Source organism: Pteropus alecto, unplaced genomic scaffold (assembly GCF_000325575.1).
Source record: "Pteropus alecto unplaced genomic scaffold, ASM32557v1 scaffold113, whole genome shotgun sequence".
Taxonomy (NCBI): domain Eukaryota; kingdom Metazoa; phylum Chordata; class Mammalia; order Chiroptera; family Pteropodidae; genus Pteropus; species Pteropus alecto.
Window position 1 is genome coordinate 4,127,506 of NW_006433949.1, and position 15,424 is coordinate 4,142,929.

The 15,424-nt window shown below is 45.7% G+C and overlaps 1 protein-coding gene across 1 annotated transcript in view; it reads right to left on the bottom strand.

The window, feature by feature from the left end:
- KSR2 (kinase suppressor of ras 2) overlaps nucleotides 1–15,424 on the bottom strand; it is a 338,884-nt gene that overhangs the window by 205,099 nt on the left and 118,361 nt on the right. The window contains exon 4 of the mRNA XM_006908594.3: nucleotides 7,967–8,480. Coding sequence (XP_006908656.3) covers nucleotides 7,967–8,480 — 514 coding nt within the window. The remainder of the gene's footprint in view (nucleotides 1–7,966; nucleotides 8,481–15,424) is intronic.

A 15,424-nucleotide genomic window follows, 5' to 3' on the forward strand; every position in this document is an offset into this window, starting at 1 on the left:
TTGTTGAGCCCTCCCCTGCGCATTTTACAGATGCAGGTGGCCGCCATATCTGAGTGTCCATCAACCTAACACTGGTCGCCCCACCCACATGATTCTCTAAGACCCCACCCCTCCTAATGAGCAGGGCCTGCCACTCCCAATGTACGGGCCGCCCAGGCTGCTTTCCATACAAGCAGCCTATCTTGGCTCATGCTACGGACTTTCCTATAATCTCTCAAAAGTTCACAAAACCAGGACAAGCAGCATCTGGCATTGGATGCCCTATATCTCTTGCTGAGTATCCCCAAGCCTGGCACTAGCTACAGCCAGCCTCAGTTTGCAGTTTGGCCTCTTGAGGCACATCCAAGCCCAGCATGGGTGGCAGCCCTCTACAGATTGCTTGGTGGCTCATGCCATGTGGCCCTGAGCAGGGCACAGGCTGCAGCTGAATCTGGCCTATTGGAAGGGACCCTCCCAGGAGGCCCCAGCCTGCCTCTTGGTGGCCAGCTTTGGTCTGAGCCAGAATAACACACGGGGTCACCTCTGAGGACAACACATCCAAAGGGCAGACTAGGCAGGCACCAGAGCCACGATAAAGTGAATCCTGCTCCATACGGTCAGCCCCTGCACCACAGATCCTCCATGGGTCATGGACAGTCATCACAACCAATCAGCCCGAGCATCAATCCCTCTCACTGACATACCAACAGCAACTAAGGCTCAACTACAACAGGAGGGCACACACAACCCATACGTGAAACATACCTGGAGCACCCGGCTCGAGTGACCAGGGAAGACTGTGCAACTGGGTTCTACAGGACACCTACTACATAAAGCCACTCTACTAAGACCGGGAGACAGAGTAGCCCCACCCAATACACAGAAACAAACGCAAGGAGGCAGGAAAAATGGGGAGGTGAAGAAACATGTCCCAAATCAAAGAACAGAACAAAGTTCCAGAAAAAGGACTAAACAAAATGGAGATGAGCAATCTATCAGATGCAGAGTTCAAAACACTAGTTATAAGGATACTCGATGAATTTAGAGGAAGAGTAGATGAACTCAGTGAGAACTTAAAGAGCTGGAAAACATAAAAATGGAGGTAGAAAACATAAAGAAGAACCAGTCAGAAATGAAGAACACAATAACTGAAATGAAGAATACCATAGGAGAAATCAACAGATTAGATGAAGCCGAGCATTAAATCAATAATTTAGAAGGTAAGGTAGCAGAAAACACCCAACCAAAACAGCAACAAGAAAAAAGTATCCAAAAATATGAGGACAGCTTATGGAGCCTCTGGGACAACATCAGGCATACCAACATTCACATCACAGAGATACCGGAAGGAGAAGAGACAGAGCGAGGAACTGAAAACCTATTTCAAGAAATAATGACTGAAAACTTCCCTAACCTGGTGAAGGAAACAGACATACAAGCCTAGGAAGCACAGTGAGTACTAAACCAGATGAAGCCGAAAAAGCGATACCGAGACCCATCATAAATAAAATGTGAAAGGTTGAAGACAATGAGAGGATCCTAAAAGCAGCAAGAGAAAAGCAGTTAGTTATCCACGAGGGAGCTCCCATAAGACTGCCGACTGGTTTCTCAACAGAAGAGATTGGTATGAAATAATCTAAGTGATAAAAAGCAAGGGCCTACAGCCAAGATCACTCAGTCCAGCAAAGCTATCATTTAGAATCAAAGGACAGATAAAGAATTTCCCAGACAAGAAAAAGCTAAAAGAGTTTATCACTACCAAGGCATTATTATAAGAAATGTTGGAGGGACTTCTTTAAGAAGAAGAAAAGAAAAAAAGATTTAAAATATGAATAATAAAATGGCAATAACTACATATCATCTATCAACAATTATTTTAAATGTAAATGGATTAAATGCTCCATTTAAAACAGAGGGTGGCTGAATGGATAAGAAAACAAGACCCTTACATATGCTGCCTACAAGAGACTCACTTCGGATCGAAAGACACCCACAGACTGAAAGTGAAGAGATGGAAAAAGACGTTTCATGAAAATGGAAACAAACAAAAAGCTGAGTAGCAATACTTACACCAGACTAAAAAGACTTTAAAACAAAGGCCATAATGAGACAAAGAAGAACTCAGTTATTCCACTTCTGGGTATTCACCCAAAGAAATCCAAAACACTACTTCGAAGGGGCATGTGACTCCATATGTTCACTGCAACATTAATTATAGTAGTCAAGATATGAAGGCATCTTAGGTATCCATTAATAGATGAATGGATAAAAAAGAAGTAATATATGTACATATAATACACACACACACACACACACACACACACACACACATATATGTATACAAATATATACATGTATTATATATGTATAAAAAAAAAGAATGAAATCTCGCCATCTGCAACAACACGAATGGACCTAGAGGGTATTGTGCTGAGTGGAGTAAATCAGACAAAAACAAGTGCCATATTATTTCACTTACAAGTGGAATCTAAAGAAGAAAATGAACAAGAAAACAAAACAGAAACAAACTCATAGATACAGAGAACATTTTGATGGTTGCTCAGATGGGAAGGGGTTAAGAGCTGGGTGAAAAAGAGGAAAGAATTAAGAATTACAAATTGGTAGTTACAATATAGTCATAGGGATGTAAAGTATAATGTAAGAAATATAGTCGGTAATATTGTAATAACTATGTATTGTGTCAGATGGGTACTAGATTTATCAGTGATCACTTTGTAAGTTATATAATGTTTAATCACTATGTTGTACACCTGAAACTAATATATCATATTCCAACTGTAATTTAAAAATTTTAAAAAAACAAGTGGGATTATATCAAACTAAAAGCTTCTGCACAGCAAAAGAAACAACTGAAAAAATAATATATCATATTCCAACTATAATTAAAAAATTAAAAAAAACAAGTAGGATTATATCAAACAAAAAGCTTCTGCACAGCAAAAGAAACAACCAAAATAAATAAAAAAGCAACCAACAGAATGGTAGAAAATATATATTTGTAAATCATATATCTGGTAAGGGGTGAATATCCAAAATATATAAATAACTCCTATAACTCAGGAGCACAAAAACTAAATAATCTGATTAAAAAATGGCCGAAGAACCTGAACAGATATTTTCCCAAAGAAGGTATATAAATGGCCAACAGGTACATGAAAAGGTGCTCGACATCACTAATCATCACAGAAATACAAGTCAAAACCACAATTATATACCATCTCACGTGGTCAGAATGGCTATTATAAGAAAAAATAAGAGATGACAAATGCTGGCAAGGATGTGAGGAATAGGGAACCCTTGCATTGTTGGTGGGCATGTAAATTGGTGCAGTCGCTATGGAAAATAATATGGAGGTTCCTCAAAAAGTTAAAAATGGAACTATCACATGATCCAGCAATTCCACTTCTGGGTAAATATGCAAAGATGAACTGTCATCTCAAAAAGGTATCAGCAGCCCCATGTTCATTGCAGCATTACTCACAATAGCTAAGACATGGAAACAACCTAAGTGTTCATCAATAGATGAATAAAGAAAATAGGTATTTCTTTATGTGTGTTTATGCACATAGACACACATAAATGTAAACACACACAACGGTATATATACATACAATGGAATGTTGTTATTCATCCCTAAAACCAAGAAGGAAATCCTGCCATTTGCAACAACACGGATGGACCTTGCAGGCATTAATACTGAGTGAAATAAGCCAGATAGAGAAAGACAAAAATTGTATCACTTCACTTAGATGTGGAATCTAAAAACGTCAAATTCATGGAAACGGAGAGTAGAATGGTGGGGGTGTGGGGAAATGGGAAGATGCTGGTCAAAGGGTACAAATTTCCAATTACAAACAAATAAGTTTGGGGGATCTAGTATACAACATAGTGACTATAGTCATAAATACTGGGGAATCTAATATACAACATAGTGACTATAGTCATAAATACTGTTATCATATACTTGAAAGATGCTAATAGACACCTTAAATATTTCCACCAATTAGAAGGAGATAATTATGTGAGGTAATAAATGGGTTGACTAACCTTATTGTGATAATCATTTTGTAATACATACGTCTATTAAATTATCACACTGTACATCTTAAATATATACAGTGTTATATGTTAATTATATCTCAATAAAGCTAGGGAACAAAAACAGAGGACAGCCTCTCTCATGTCACTCCTTCCTTGTAGACGAGAAGATTACATGTCCATGGACCCGGGCTCTGCCTTCCGGTCAAGTGCATCTCACTCTGTGGCCAACACAGCGAGGGGTGAGGGAGACACACAGTATGGGGAGACCACAACTATCAGACAGCAAATGCCTCTTCCACCTTCCACCTTAGCAACGTGTTCCTAGCTTTTTGTGATCTTCCACCCACATCCTTTTCTTGAGGTCTCGGTAGCCCCAGAATCTCTCTGGCTCTCACAAAACTATGAGAAGAAAACCCAACTCCAATCAGAAGAGCATCTGTCCTCTACTCACGTCTCGGACGTCCCAAACATGTCTGGTTAAGTGTTTCCAATCTAGATTTTACACAGACTTGATTTTACACAAGTTTGAACTTTATAAAAGGTTATGCTCATGTCTTCCACCAAAATCACTATAAGGCCTTCCCAGTGCCTTAAAAGAGAGAATCTCTCTCTACACCATGGCTTCCGACAGGGCAAACTACAGCCGATGGGCCAAACCCAGCCGGGCCCCCGTTTTTATAAAGTTTTATTGGAATGTCGCCACGCCTACTGTCTGTGGCTGCTTTTTGCTACAATAGCAGAGATGCAGCAGACCACATGGCCTGCAAAGCCTGCAAAATTTACTATCTGCCCTTTTACAGAAAAAGTTTACCAACCCTTGGCTTTCCTAACTTTTTAAAATTGTTATTGTAAAATGTATGTAACATAAAATTTACCATTTTAACCATTTTAAGTGTATAATTCAGTGGCATTAAGTACATTCACATGGTTGTACAACCATCACCACCACCTAGCTCCAGAACTTCTTCATTTCTCAAACTAAAACTCTGTACCCAGTCAACACGGATGCCCTATCTCCCCTCCTTCTCTATCCTACTTCCTGCCTCTGGGAATTTGCCTGTTCCAGCTACCTCATATTTGTCACAATACTTGTCCCTATGTCTTGGGCTTATTTCACTTAACATTATGTTTGACACAATATTTGTCCCTATATCTTGGGACATTACGTTTGTGAGGTTCATCTGTGTCGTAGTCTGTGCCTGAATCTTGTTCCTTTTTAGGGCTGAATAATATTCCATTATGCGGACAGACTATATTTTGTCTATACACTCACCTGCTGATGGACACCTGGGTTGTTTCCACCTTTTGGCCATTGTGAATAATGCCGCCACCTACCTAATGCTTGAATCTCTTCTTGCATCACGTGCCTTGCTCTCTCAGTCCCAGGGGTCTTCTGTCAATTCCTCAGACGTGTCATGCCCCCTTCCACCTCCTGGCTAGAATATCTGTCACCTCTTCCACCTTCACCCCTTCACCATCTTAATCCCCACTCAGCTTTCAGTCCAAACATCACTTCTGGGAAGCCATCCCTGACCAGATACCAGACCCTCTCTAGTCGCCCCTCTCACCTCTTTGCCAGCTCAAACTCAATCAGGTCCATCTGGTTTTAAGCTGAGAGCATCCTGCACTTTCTCTTTATAGCCTGTAACCCTATCATTACTGGATACAATATTACAATGCCTATGTGAGGTTATTCGATTAATGTCGGTCTTCATGGAGGCCCAGGACTATGTTTCTTTTTGCTTTCTATTACACCCCCACCAACCAGCCCAGAGCCTAGAACATACCACAGTCATCAGTTCTAAGATGTGCATATTTTTATGTTTACTGCAGGATGTATCTTACAATCACGGTCTTAGATTCACCTGCATACGGTGATGAGAGCTCGGGAAACACTGGCTAAATCGGCGAAGGCCTCACGGGCAGGTGCTACCCTGAAACCCCTGAAATCCTTGAAGGGCGACTGCTGACACAGACGATAAGAGGGGTTGGGTGTGTGTCCCAGAGTCCCGGGATCCTCACCAGTGCTCACCCCAGCACTGTGTCACACAAGTAACACGTCACAGGCACATGGGTTCTCTATTGCTCCAGGTCGAAGGAAAGGAGGGAAGGAGTCCAAGACTGTGGCGGACCCCCTGAGCCCCTCTGCATAACTGTCCCCACACAACGCCCCCTCTTTCCTACTTATCTCTCGGTGTGTTTCAGCACAGCAGCCACTTTTGCCCCCATCAAGAGAGGCTACAGCTCCCTTGAGGGAACAGGAAGTGCTGCCTGCACGGGCAGGGGGTACAAAGAAGGAACTGCAGCAAAATGCCCCCACCCACTCATCACCGGTGAGGGCCATGGGGAGCGCCCTCACGTCAGTGGCACTGGGGATTCTACACTTGACCCAGAGCCTTGGATAAATGCCTGAGGCAGAGGTGAATGAGCACAGCTTGGGGGCGGGGGTCTGGAAATCCTTGGGAGCCATTGCAATGTCACAAGAAGCCAAAGTGAAGGCCAGGTTCAGCCAGGGCCTCTGCACTTTATGTTCCCTACAAAAGGCTGGGCCAGCCCTGTTTGCCTTTGGCTCATCCCAGAACGCTCTATGGGGGTCTCTGGCCAGCCCCAGGCCTCAGATGGGCCCACACACACTGGAAATGCCATGAACCGCTGTGCGGCTCCCAGGGCAGGGGTGTGGGCCTCTCGCACACAACAAATTTAGACTCATTACCATATCTCCTAATAAGGTCATACATAATCATTTTACCTTCTTTCTATGCCTTAACTGCAATTTTGTTAAATGTAACTATTTGAAACATGCTACCCACTTTTGTAACCCTGTTTCGCATTTCTTCCATTTTTAATGCACTTAGAACCTCAAAAGAATGCAAGAGACCCAGGCCACAGTCAGGCCCTGCAGAGACCTACCCCGTCTCTCCCAATAACCAGCACGTAGCTACAGATACTGTGTCACCCTCTGCTGGCAGCAAGACCCCTCAAACCAGAGCCAGGCACGCACTGCACCCATTTTCATGGTTTGCTCTCCTAGGTGCCTATGGCCTCACCCTAAACTTGTGCATGATGCCCTTTGCTCTGACACTTCATATCCCCACTTCCTGAGCCACTCTCCCATCCCAAGCAGAACTGGACGTGTGTCTTAGTTATAAACACCGAGCACGTCCCCTGCACAGGGTCGGTCTAGAGCTATCCAGGACAGAAGCCACTTGCCTGTGTAGCCATTCCGCTTGGAATGCAGCCAGTTCGTACTGAGATGAACCATGTGCGTAAAATACATACCAGATTTCGAACTTAGAAAGGAAAAAAAATGCAAACTATCTCGGTAATACTATTCTACATGGATTCCATGTTAAAGTGATACTATTTTGATATATTGGGTTAAAGGACATATTATGAAAATTACTATTGCTTCTTTTCACTCTTTGTAACATGGCAACTAGAAAATGCAAGGATGCATATATGGCCCACATCCTAGTTCTAGGGGCAGCACCAGGGTGGACCCTGCAGGGGTCGGCAAACTTTCCCGTCAAGGGCCAGATGATAAATATTTCTGGCATCGTGGGCCCTGCTCAACCCAGCCAGCGCAGCAGGAAAGTGGCCGCAGATCATACATACAACGATGAACCTGGCTGTGTTGCCATCAATTCAGATTTGGCCCCTAGTCTATAGTTTGTCCACCTCTACTTTAGAATACTAATAGCATTAAGAAAGATCATTTCTGGAAAATTCCGTTCTATTCATTTTCTCACAGGCCCTCGGCAAAAACAAGAAACAAAACAAAACAAAACAAAACAAAAACAATTACCTTTCATTCAACTAGAGGAGAGAAACACAAGCGGGTGCAAGCCGTCCCTGACTTGGGGCCATGAGACAGCCCCCGGCCACCCCGGGCTCCGCTCTCCCAGGGCGCCCACCGTGCACTCACTTGGGCGTGTGGGCCTCGTCCACACGGTGACCCAGCTGGAACTCATGGGACTTGCTCCGATGCAGGGCCGTGAAACCTGGGATCAAGTGGATCAGCTTCCGGGAGGAGGGCGGCGGGGTCCCCGGGGGCTTCAGCTTGTTCTTCCTCCTCATGGGTGGCGTGCCAGGTGGGGTCACGGTGGTGACGATATTGGGGGTGCGCGGTGGGGTGCGGACCGCGTGCCGCTGCCGGGGCGACGGGGGCAGGGAGCGGTGGCCCGGCTCCAGCGGTGGCGGCGGGCACAGGCCCGGGTAGGCGTCCACGGTGAGCCTGTCCACGTGCGTGTACACGGGGGCCCCGGGGGTGGGGCTGGCGTGACAGGAGTGCTGGACGCACTTGGACTGGACCCTGGGGCTCTGGGAGAGGTGGGTGCGGACCCACGGGGTCGGCTCCGGGGGGCACACGGGACTGTTCTCCTTCCCCGTCTCCGTGGCGGGCCACTGGATGATCCAGTCTTGTTTGGAAAGGTTGCCTCCTGAGTTGGAACAGAGGAGCAGAGAGACACGGATAAACCATGAGAAAGGCAGGCGAGTGAGAGCGCATGCGCAGTACACCGCGTACGCCCCACGCGGGTCACAGCGTGCGCACGCTACTCCGTAAGAGCACTGACCTACGTTCAACCACACCGCCCGGCCCCTCCAAAGAGGGAATGAAACCCCTTTGCTGGCCCTCTCACCCTAATCTCCGTTCAACAGCCTTGCCCTCCTCTGTCCCAGGGTTGGGGAGCCCCCAACTCAAATATCCTGAAAAGCAAAAGAAGTTACTTCTTGCCTTTTAAGCTTCCAAGGGTCCTAGTTCCAATAGTTTCAAGGTGACTTAAAGGATTTTCAAGGATAACCTTTCCCTGACATAACAATTTTGATATCTCAGTCCCATGTGAGATACGTGAATTCTGCAGAAGTCAAGTTCACCCCCGATCACTCCCTGTCCACTATTCTGCCACTGCATACTTCTCCCCAATCTACGCCAGTGTGTGTCAACCATGCATTCACCCAAAATGTACTTTCTGAACGTGCCAGGTGCTGTGCTTAGAAAAGGCACAAGAAACCACACCCAGCCGGGTCCTGGTCCCTAAAGTTCTGTTCTGCTGAAGAAACATAATAGACAAGAAGACATACTCATGAAAGGATTTCCGCTGGTCGTTACTGCTGGCAGGGAAGCAAACAGAATGACATGATGACCAGAGTATTGGCCACGATGAGTGGTTAACCAAACCGTGACACGTACCAACTACAGAACACTGCCCAGCCGTACAGAGCAATGATGCACACAGCAACCTGGTGACTCTCCAGATATTATGCTGAGTGACAAAAGCCAGTCCCAAATGGTCACGTACTGCTGGCTCTTATTTATATACCATTTTTGAAATGACGACTTTTTAGAAATGGAAGATAGATGGGTGGTTGGAGAGGGGTTAGGGATGGAGGCCACAGGCAGGAGAGAGGCGGTTGGGGCTGTAAAGGACAACACAGGGGACACTTATAGCATTGGAACTGTCCAATTGGAACTGTCCTCACTGCAGTGGTGGACGTGTGAACCCACACAGGTGATAAAAATTGCATAGAATACACACACACACACACACACACACACACAGTAAAAATGGAGAAATCTGGATAAGATCAATAGGTTGCATCGACATCAATATTCTGGTTGTGACATTGTACTATAGTTTTGCAAAAAGTTACCATGGGAGAAACTGAGCCAACTGTATAAAGGATCTGTTATGAGCTGAATGTCTGTATCTCCCCAAAATTCATACACTGAAACCCTAACCCCCAAGGTGACGGTATTTGGAGGTTAATTAGGCTTTGGAAGTTAATTCAGTTTAGATGTGGTCGTGAGGGTGGGGTCCTCCTGATGGGATGAGTGCCCTTATAAGGAAATGAAGAGATGAGAGCTCCAAGGAAAAGCCATGTGAAGCATGAAGGCGGCTGTCTACAAACCAGGAAGAAGACCTTCAACAAGAACCAAATCTGCCCAGCACCTTGACCTTGGACTTTTAGCCTCCAGAACTGTGAGAAATAAATGTCTGTTGTTTAAGCCCCCAGCCTATGATCTTTGTTATAGCAGCCCGAGCTGTGACAGAATCTCTCTGTATTATTTCTTACAACTGCATGTGACTCTACGATTAGCTCAATCAAAATTTCAGTAAGGGGAGGCTTACTTTAGGTACAGTCATCAGCCTCCTAAGGAAATGACGCTGAAGTCGATGACAAGATCACCAAGGAGAGAGAGTAGAGAGTGTAGCAGGGGTGAGGACAGGAGAAGATGATGGGAAGGGCTAACGTAGAGAGAGGAAGGGCTTTTTTTTTTTTTTTTAAGTCCTAGAACAGTTTAATAGAAAACATTGAGACATTAGAAAAATCCGCACGGTCCTGAATAAAACTAGAGGTTTTCAGGCCTGACATAAGTAATAAACTAAAATAAATCCAATAGTGCATTAACATTTCTTCACTCCTTTATTGTCTTGAGAGTACAAATCCAGACCTGGGCTACATGTTCAGACTCTCAAGATACAATGTGCAGCCTTTTTCTGCAGCCTTCCTAAAGAAAAGCTTAAGGCTCAACTGATACCAGACCTATAGGCTCCACACCATCTAAGTTAAGGCAGGCACTTTCCTAGGCCCCTTTTTTGGGTACCTTCTTAATGGCAGTGTGCCCAAGGTGTGGTGACAACGGGGCACGTGGTTCAAGGAGAGGCTGAAGGGACGGAGGAGGGACATACCTCCAGACCCAAGGGCCAAGGTACAGTGTAAATTTTATACCAAGTTCAGTCCACTGAGGGTTTTGATCTGAAGGTCACCTCTCAGAGGTTACTCGGGCTGCTGCCTGAACAAGGAGATCCCAGTTAAGGGGGACTGTAGCACTCCAGGAGAGAGATGATGCTGGCCCCGAACTAAGTGGTGACAGCAAAAATGGAAAGAAGTCACCTGGCCAAAGATGACGGAGGGGGCCCTCCCATCACGTGTCAAGGAAGGAGACCTGAGCAGAAATAAATCATGACTCATAGCCAACTGGCAATAACAATAATAATTACTATGAGGACCATGATGAGAGCTAATTGATAGGGCATCTGACAGTTTACAAAGTGCTTCCATGAACACTGAGTCACTGCCCCATTTTTTAATTAAAACAACTCATTTTGCTATTACATATTCATTATAGAAAAATTAGAAAATTCAGAAAAGGAAAAAGGCAATGTTCTATAGCCGTCGTCCCTGTCACCATTTGGCTGTGTAGCCTGCCAGATGGTCCTCTGTGCGGTTTTTCTGTTTTGTTTTTTTTTTTTAAGAAATACCATAAGACCTTATTTAATGGTTTGTCGTCTGTTTTCCTCATTCGTTACACTGAGACCGTTGTACACCTTACTTAATTTTCGTAACTCTGCGTGCGAAGGACCATTTTGATCTCCGCTTTGGTAGATAAGGAAATGGATGTGCAGAGAAGAAGGAAGACACATCCACGGTGGGAACTGACAGCCAGGTATCAAGCCCAGGACCTGGGCCGCCTTGACCACCGAGACACAGGGGTCTGTGGCAGAGAGCTGAGACCCGCATTTACTGAAGACCAGCAACCTTCATCCATCAGCCAATTGGGAATAGATCCTGGAACATTTCTTACAAGAGTCCCTTTTCCTTCATTTCAGACTTTGCCAGGACATTCTACCAAAGTCACCATCACTATGTCTATTCTCAAATACCTACAGATCAGCCCAGTGACTAAGACAGCCAGCAGCAGAGTCGGATGCCTTAGCCCTAGGTCTGGCTCTCCTACTTACTGGCTGTGTGGCCTTGGGCACTCATCCAACCTCTCTGAATCTGAGCTTTGTCACCTGTGAAATAGGGCAGTAACAGGACCTACCTCAGGGGAATATGAGGATCAAATGCAATAACACAAGCTGTGGGCTGAGCACAGCAGCTGATACACAGCAAGCGCTCCATAAACGTTAGCTACCCTTATTGTGATTCTCAACAATATGCTAATACAGTGCCAACTTCCATTTAAAGAGGGTGCCTTTGCGCTGAGGGCTGTATGTACAACAGATGCCAAGATCATCCTGTGTCCTTCTAGGAGACTGATGTTCAGAAAGGCAGAATAGCTCTGAGAGCCAGGGGCAGATAGAAAATCAAACCTAGATCAGCCTCTCCATCAACAAGCAAGCTCTGGATTGGCATATTTTGCTCAGGGAATACAAACTCATTGTCCAATTAGCCTGAGTAAAACATGTTTTAAGAAAGTAAATTTATTAAGTTATCTTAATCATATACTGCACACCAAGACCACAAAGAAGTGACTCTGGGCATTATTGCTAGAGCTCTTAGCCTCCCTGAATGAAATGGAATATGGGATTGGGACTCACAGAGTTCTGGCTTAGAACTCTGGTTCTACCACTGACCAGCTCTGTGGCCTCGGACAAGTTATCTGTTCTCTCTGAGCCTCAGTTTGGGGGTTTGTAACATGAGAATGATCGTGATTCCCATGGGGGGGACAGTGAGGATTAAATGCATTCATTCACTCATCCAAGTATTTCCCAAATATTTGAATGCCTCTCATGTACCAGGCACTGTTCTAGGCACCAGGACAGAGCAATGAATACATGTTAGCCACTTTTTTCTCCTCCCCTTACACCCAGTCAAGACACTTGTCTTCATCTCTACCACCACGGCCTTACCCCAGGCCATCATCTCCCATTCTGTCGCCTTCAGCAGCCTCAGGCCAGGCTTCTGCTGCTACTCTGGTCCTGTCCGATCCTTTCTCCACATATCTTTCCACAAGGCTTCTCCGATCACCTCTCTCCCCTACACACAGTGGGTACCCCTGAGCAACAGGAATGGATGCCCACACGCCTAGGCACCCGCGTCTCTGGGACACCTTTAATCGCACAGGAACAGGAGGAGTAGCGGGTGTATGCACTCTGGGCCAGCACCTTGTGCTCCGGCAAAATCCTATGGCAAATGGACCCCATGGTTTTCAAACCACATCGTCAGGCAAGCATCAGCCCCTCCCCTGGTGTGATCAGGGGCTGGGATATAACAGTGATATTATGAGCAGAACCTTGGCCTCCAGTCCCAATTCCATTGCTCAGTATTTGCCCACTGGGAGAGCCAGCCCCTCCCTTGCATGACCATGGGGCTGGAGTCCAAGCCTCGAGCTTATAGCTGCATGACGCGGGGGACCACAGCTTCCACTACCGGGTTTGACAGCTGTGAGCCCTCGGCTCCATGCTTTCCAGGAGCTCTGTAGGAAGCCAGCCTCAGGAGATCGATCAGTCATGGTGACCGCTACCTCTGAGCGTCCCCTTCCACTTAGGAGAGAAAACTCCTGCTTGGTGCTCGTTCGCCCTTCTTTCCAGCCTTGGCTTGAATTTCTGTCTTCTTCAAAGTATCTCCAGCCACACTGACCTACCTGCATTCTCCAAACTCACCACGGTCTGTCATCTCCTGGCCTTGACCCTGCTGTGTCCTCTTTCCCATCCTTCCTTCTTCACCCTCCACTCCACCCTATTCCTGGGAAGTTCTCCTTCATCCTCAAGGTCTGGGCATAGGCATCACCTCCTCCAGGGTGCCCTCCTGGGTTCCTCTCTTCTGCTCACACATACCTGTGCTTTCTCTGACATTGGATTCCACTTTGTATTGGAGGACTTACATGATTAGTACTTCTTTGATTAGCGGAGGTGAAACTCACAAGACACCCAGTGAACCGCTTTAAAGCAAACGGTTCCATGGCAGTTAGTACATTCCCTATGTTGGGCAATCACCATCTCTTTTGAAGTTCCAAAAAATACTTTTATGACCTCAATAGGAAATGCCATGCCCATTTAGTTCTCCATTTCCTCCTCCTCCCCCGGCCCCTGACAACCCCTCTCCTGCTCTCTGTCACTACAGATTTGCCTATGCCAACATTTCACATAAAAGTGGTGCCACACACATACATAGTATGATTCATGTTTGGCTTCTTTCTCTTAGCATAATGTTTTTGAGGTTCATCCAAATTGTAGCGTGTATCAGGACTTCGTGCCCTTTTATGGGTGAATACTATTCCATTGTATGGACGGACCCCCTTTGGTTTACCCATTAGTCAATCAATGGACATTTCGGTTGTTTCCACCTTTCAGCTGTTGTGACCAGTGCCACTATGATCACTCACATATGAACTTCTGAGTGTCTGCTTCCGATTCCTTCGGGTCTATACCTGGGAGTGGAATTGCAGTGGACACTGATTTCACTGTCGATCTTCCCACCAGACTGTGAGTATGCCGAAGGCAGGGGAATGACAGATATCAAATCCCAGAGGCTGGCACAGTGAATGACTGAGGAGCAAACTGGATGAGTTCCGGGCATCCAGAATAGATGTCTCAGTCATCCTCAATCACTTGCCCATTTATCTGCATCACTGGTGGTCCAGACTCTGATGGCTTTGCTCATTTTATCTCATTAACTCACTCCTCCCTTCACCCTGATATTTGTTCAAATGTCCACTGTCATCTCCTCATGCTTCTCTGACTGAAGCAACCACCCCCAGCACTGTTTTTTTTTTTATAACCAAGCCCTGCTTTTTTCCCTCCATAGCACTTGTTATCACTGACATATCAAAGATAACATATTTGATATGACATATTGCAGATAATATATATGTCATTTATTTGTTCACCCCCGGTTCTTCTCTGTTTCCCCGCTAAGGATGTGAGCTCTGCAAGATGCTTAATCAGAGGAAGCAGCATGATTCCAGGCTGAGGCTACTGAAGACGACTGGACAGGAGGTGATGAGGCCCTGGGGTCGGGCTGTGGGGGCAGAGAGGGAGTTAAGTGGTTTGATTGAATATAAGGAGAAGAGGGGAAAAAAAAAAAAACAGGCTAACATGTATTGAGAATTTATCATGTTCCTGACACTGTTATTCTAAGTAATTTACTTAGAATAAGTAAATTACTAAGTATCAAATTATCCAGCCACACAACAATCCCACCAAGGAGACAAAAATTACTCTGTTTTATAGACAAGGAAACTGAGGCACAGAGTGGTTCAATGACTCACTCAAGGCCATACAGCCTGGAGGGACAGCTGGGGTTTGGGTCCACACACACCAAGACCCTAGGGCACGGGTGACATCCTGGTGTCTGGCCTGGCTGCTAGCACCCATCAAAGCAACAGGAAACACGGGAGAAGGTAATGGAGCACAGAGGAGCTGGTGAGGTCAGGGTCAGACAAGCTGAGTCTGAGTCCCACAGGACATGCAAAGGGAGGGGCCTGGGGTGCAGGAGAACTTCACCTGCTCCTCCTTCTCCCTGGGATTCTGGGGTCACCCCTCAGGAATAAGTGATTTTTCTAGCCTGTGAAAATTGATCTGGAAGGTCTAACACCTCCCGAGCCTTTCTCGTGGAGCGTCAGGCTCATCTTAGATTTTTTTTTTTTTTTTTT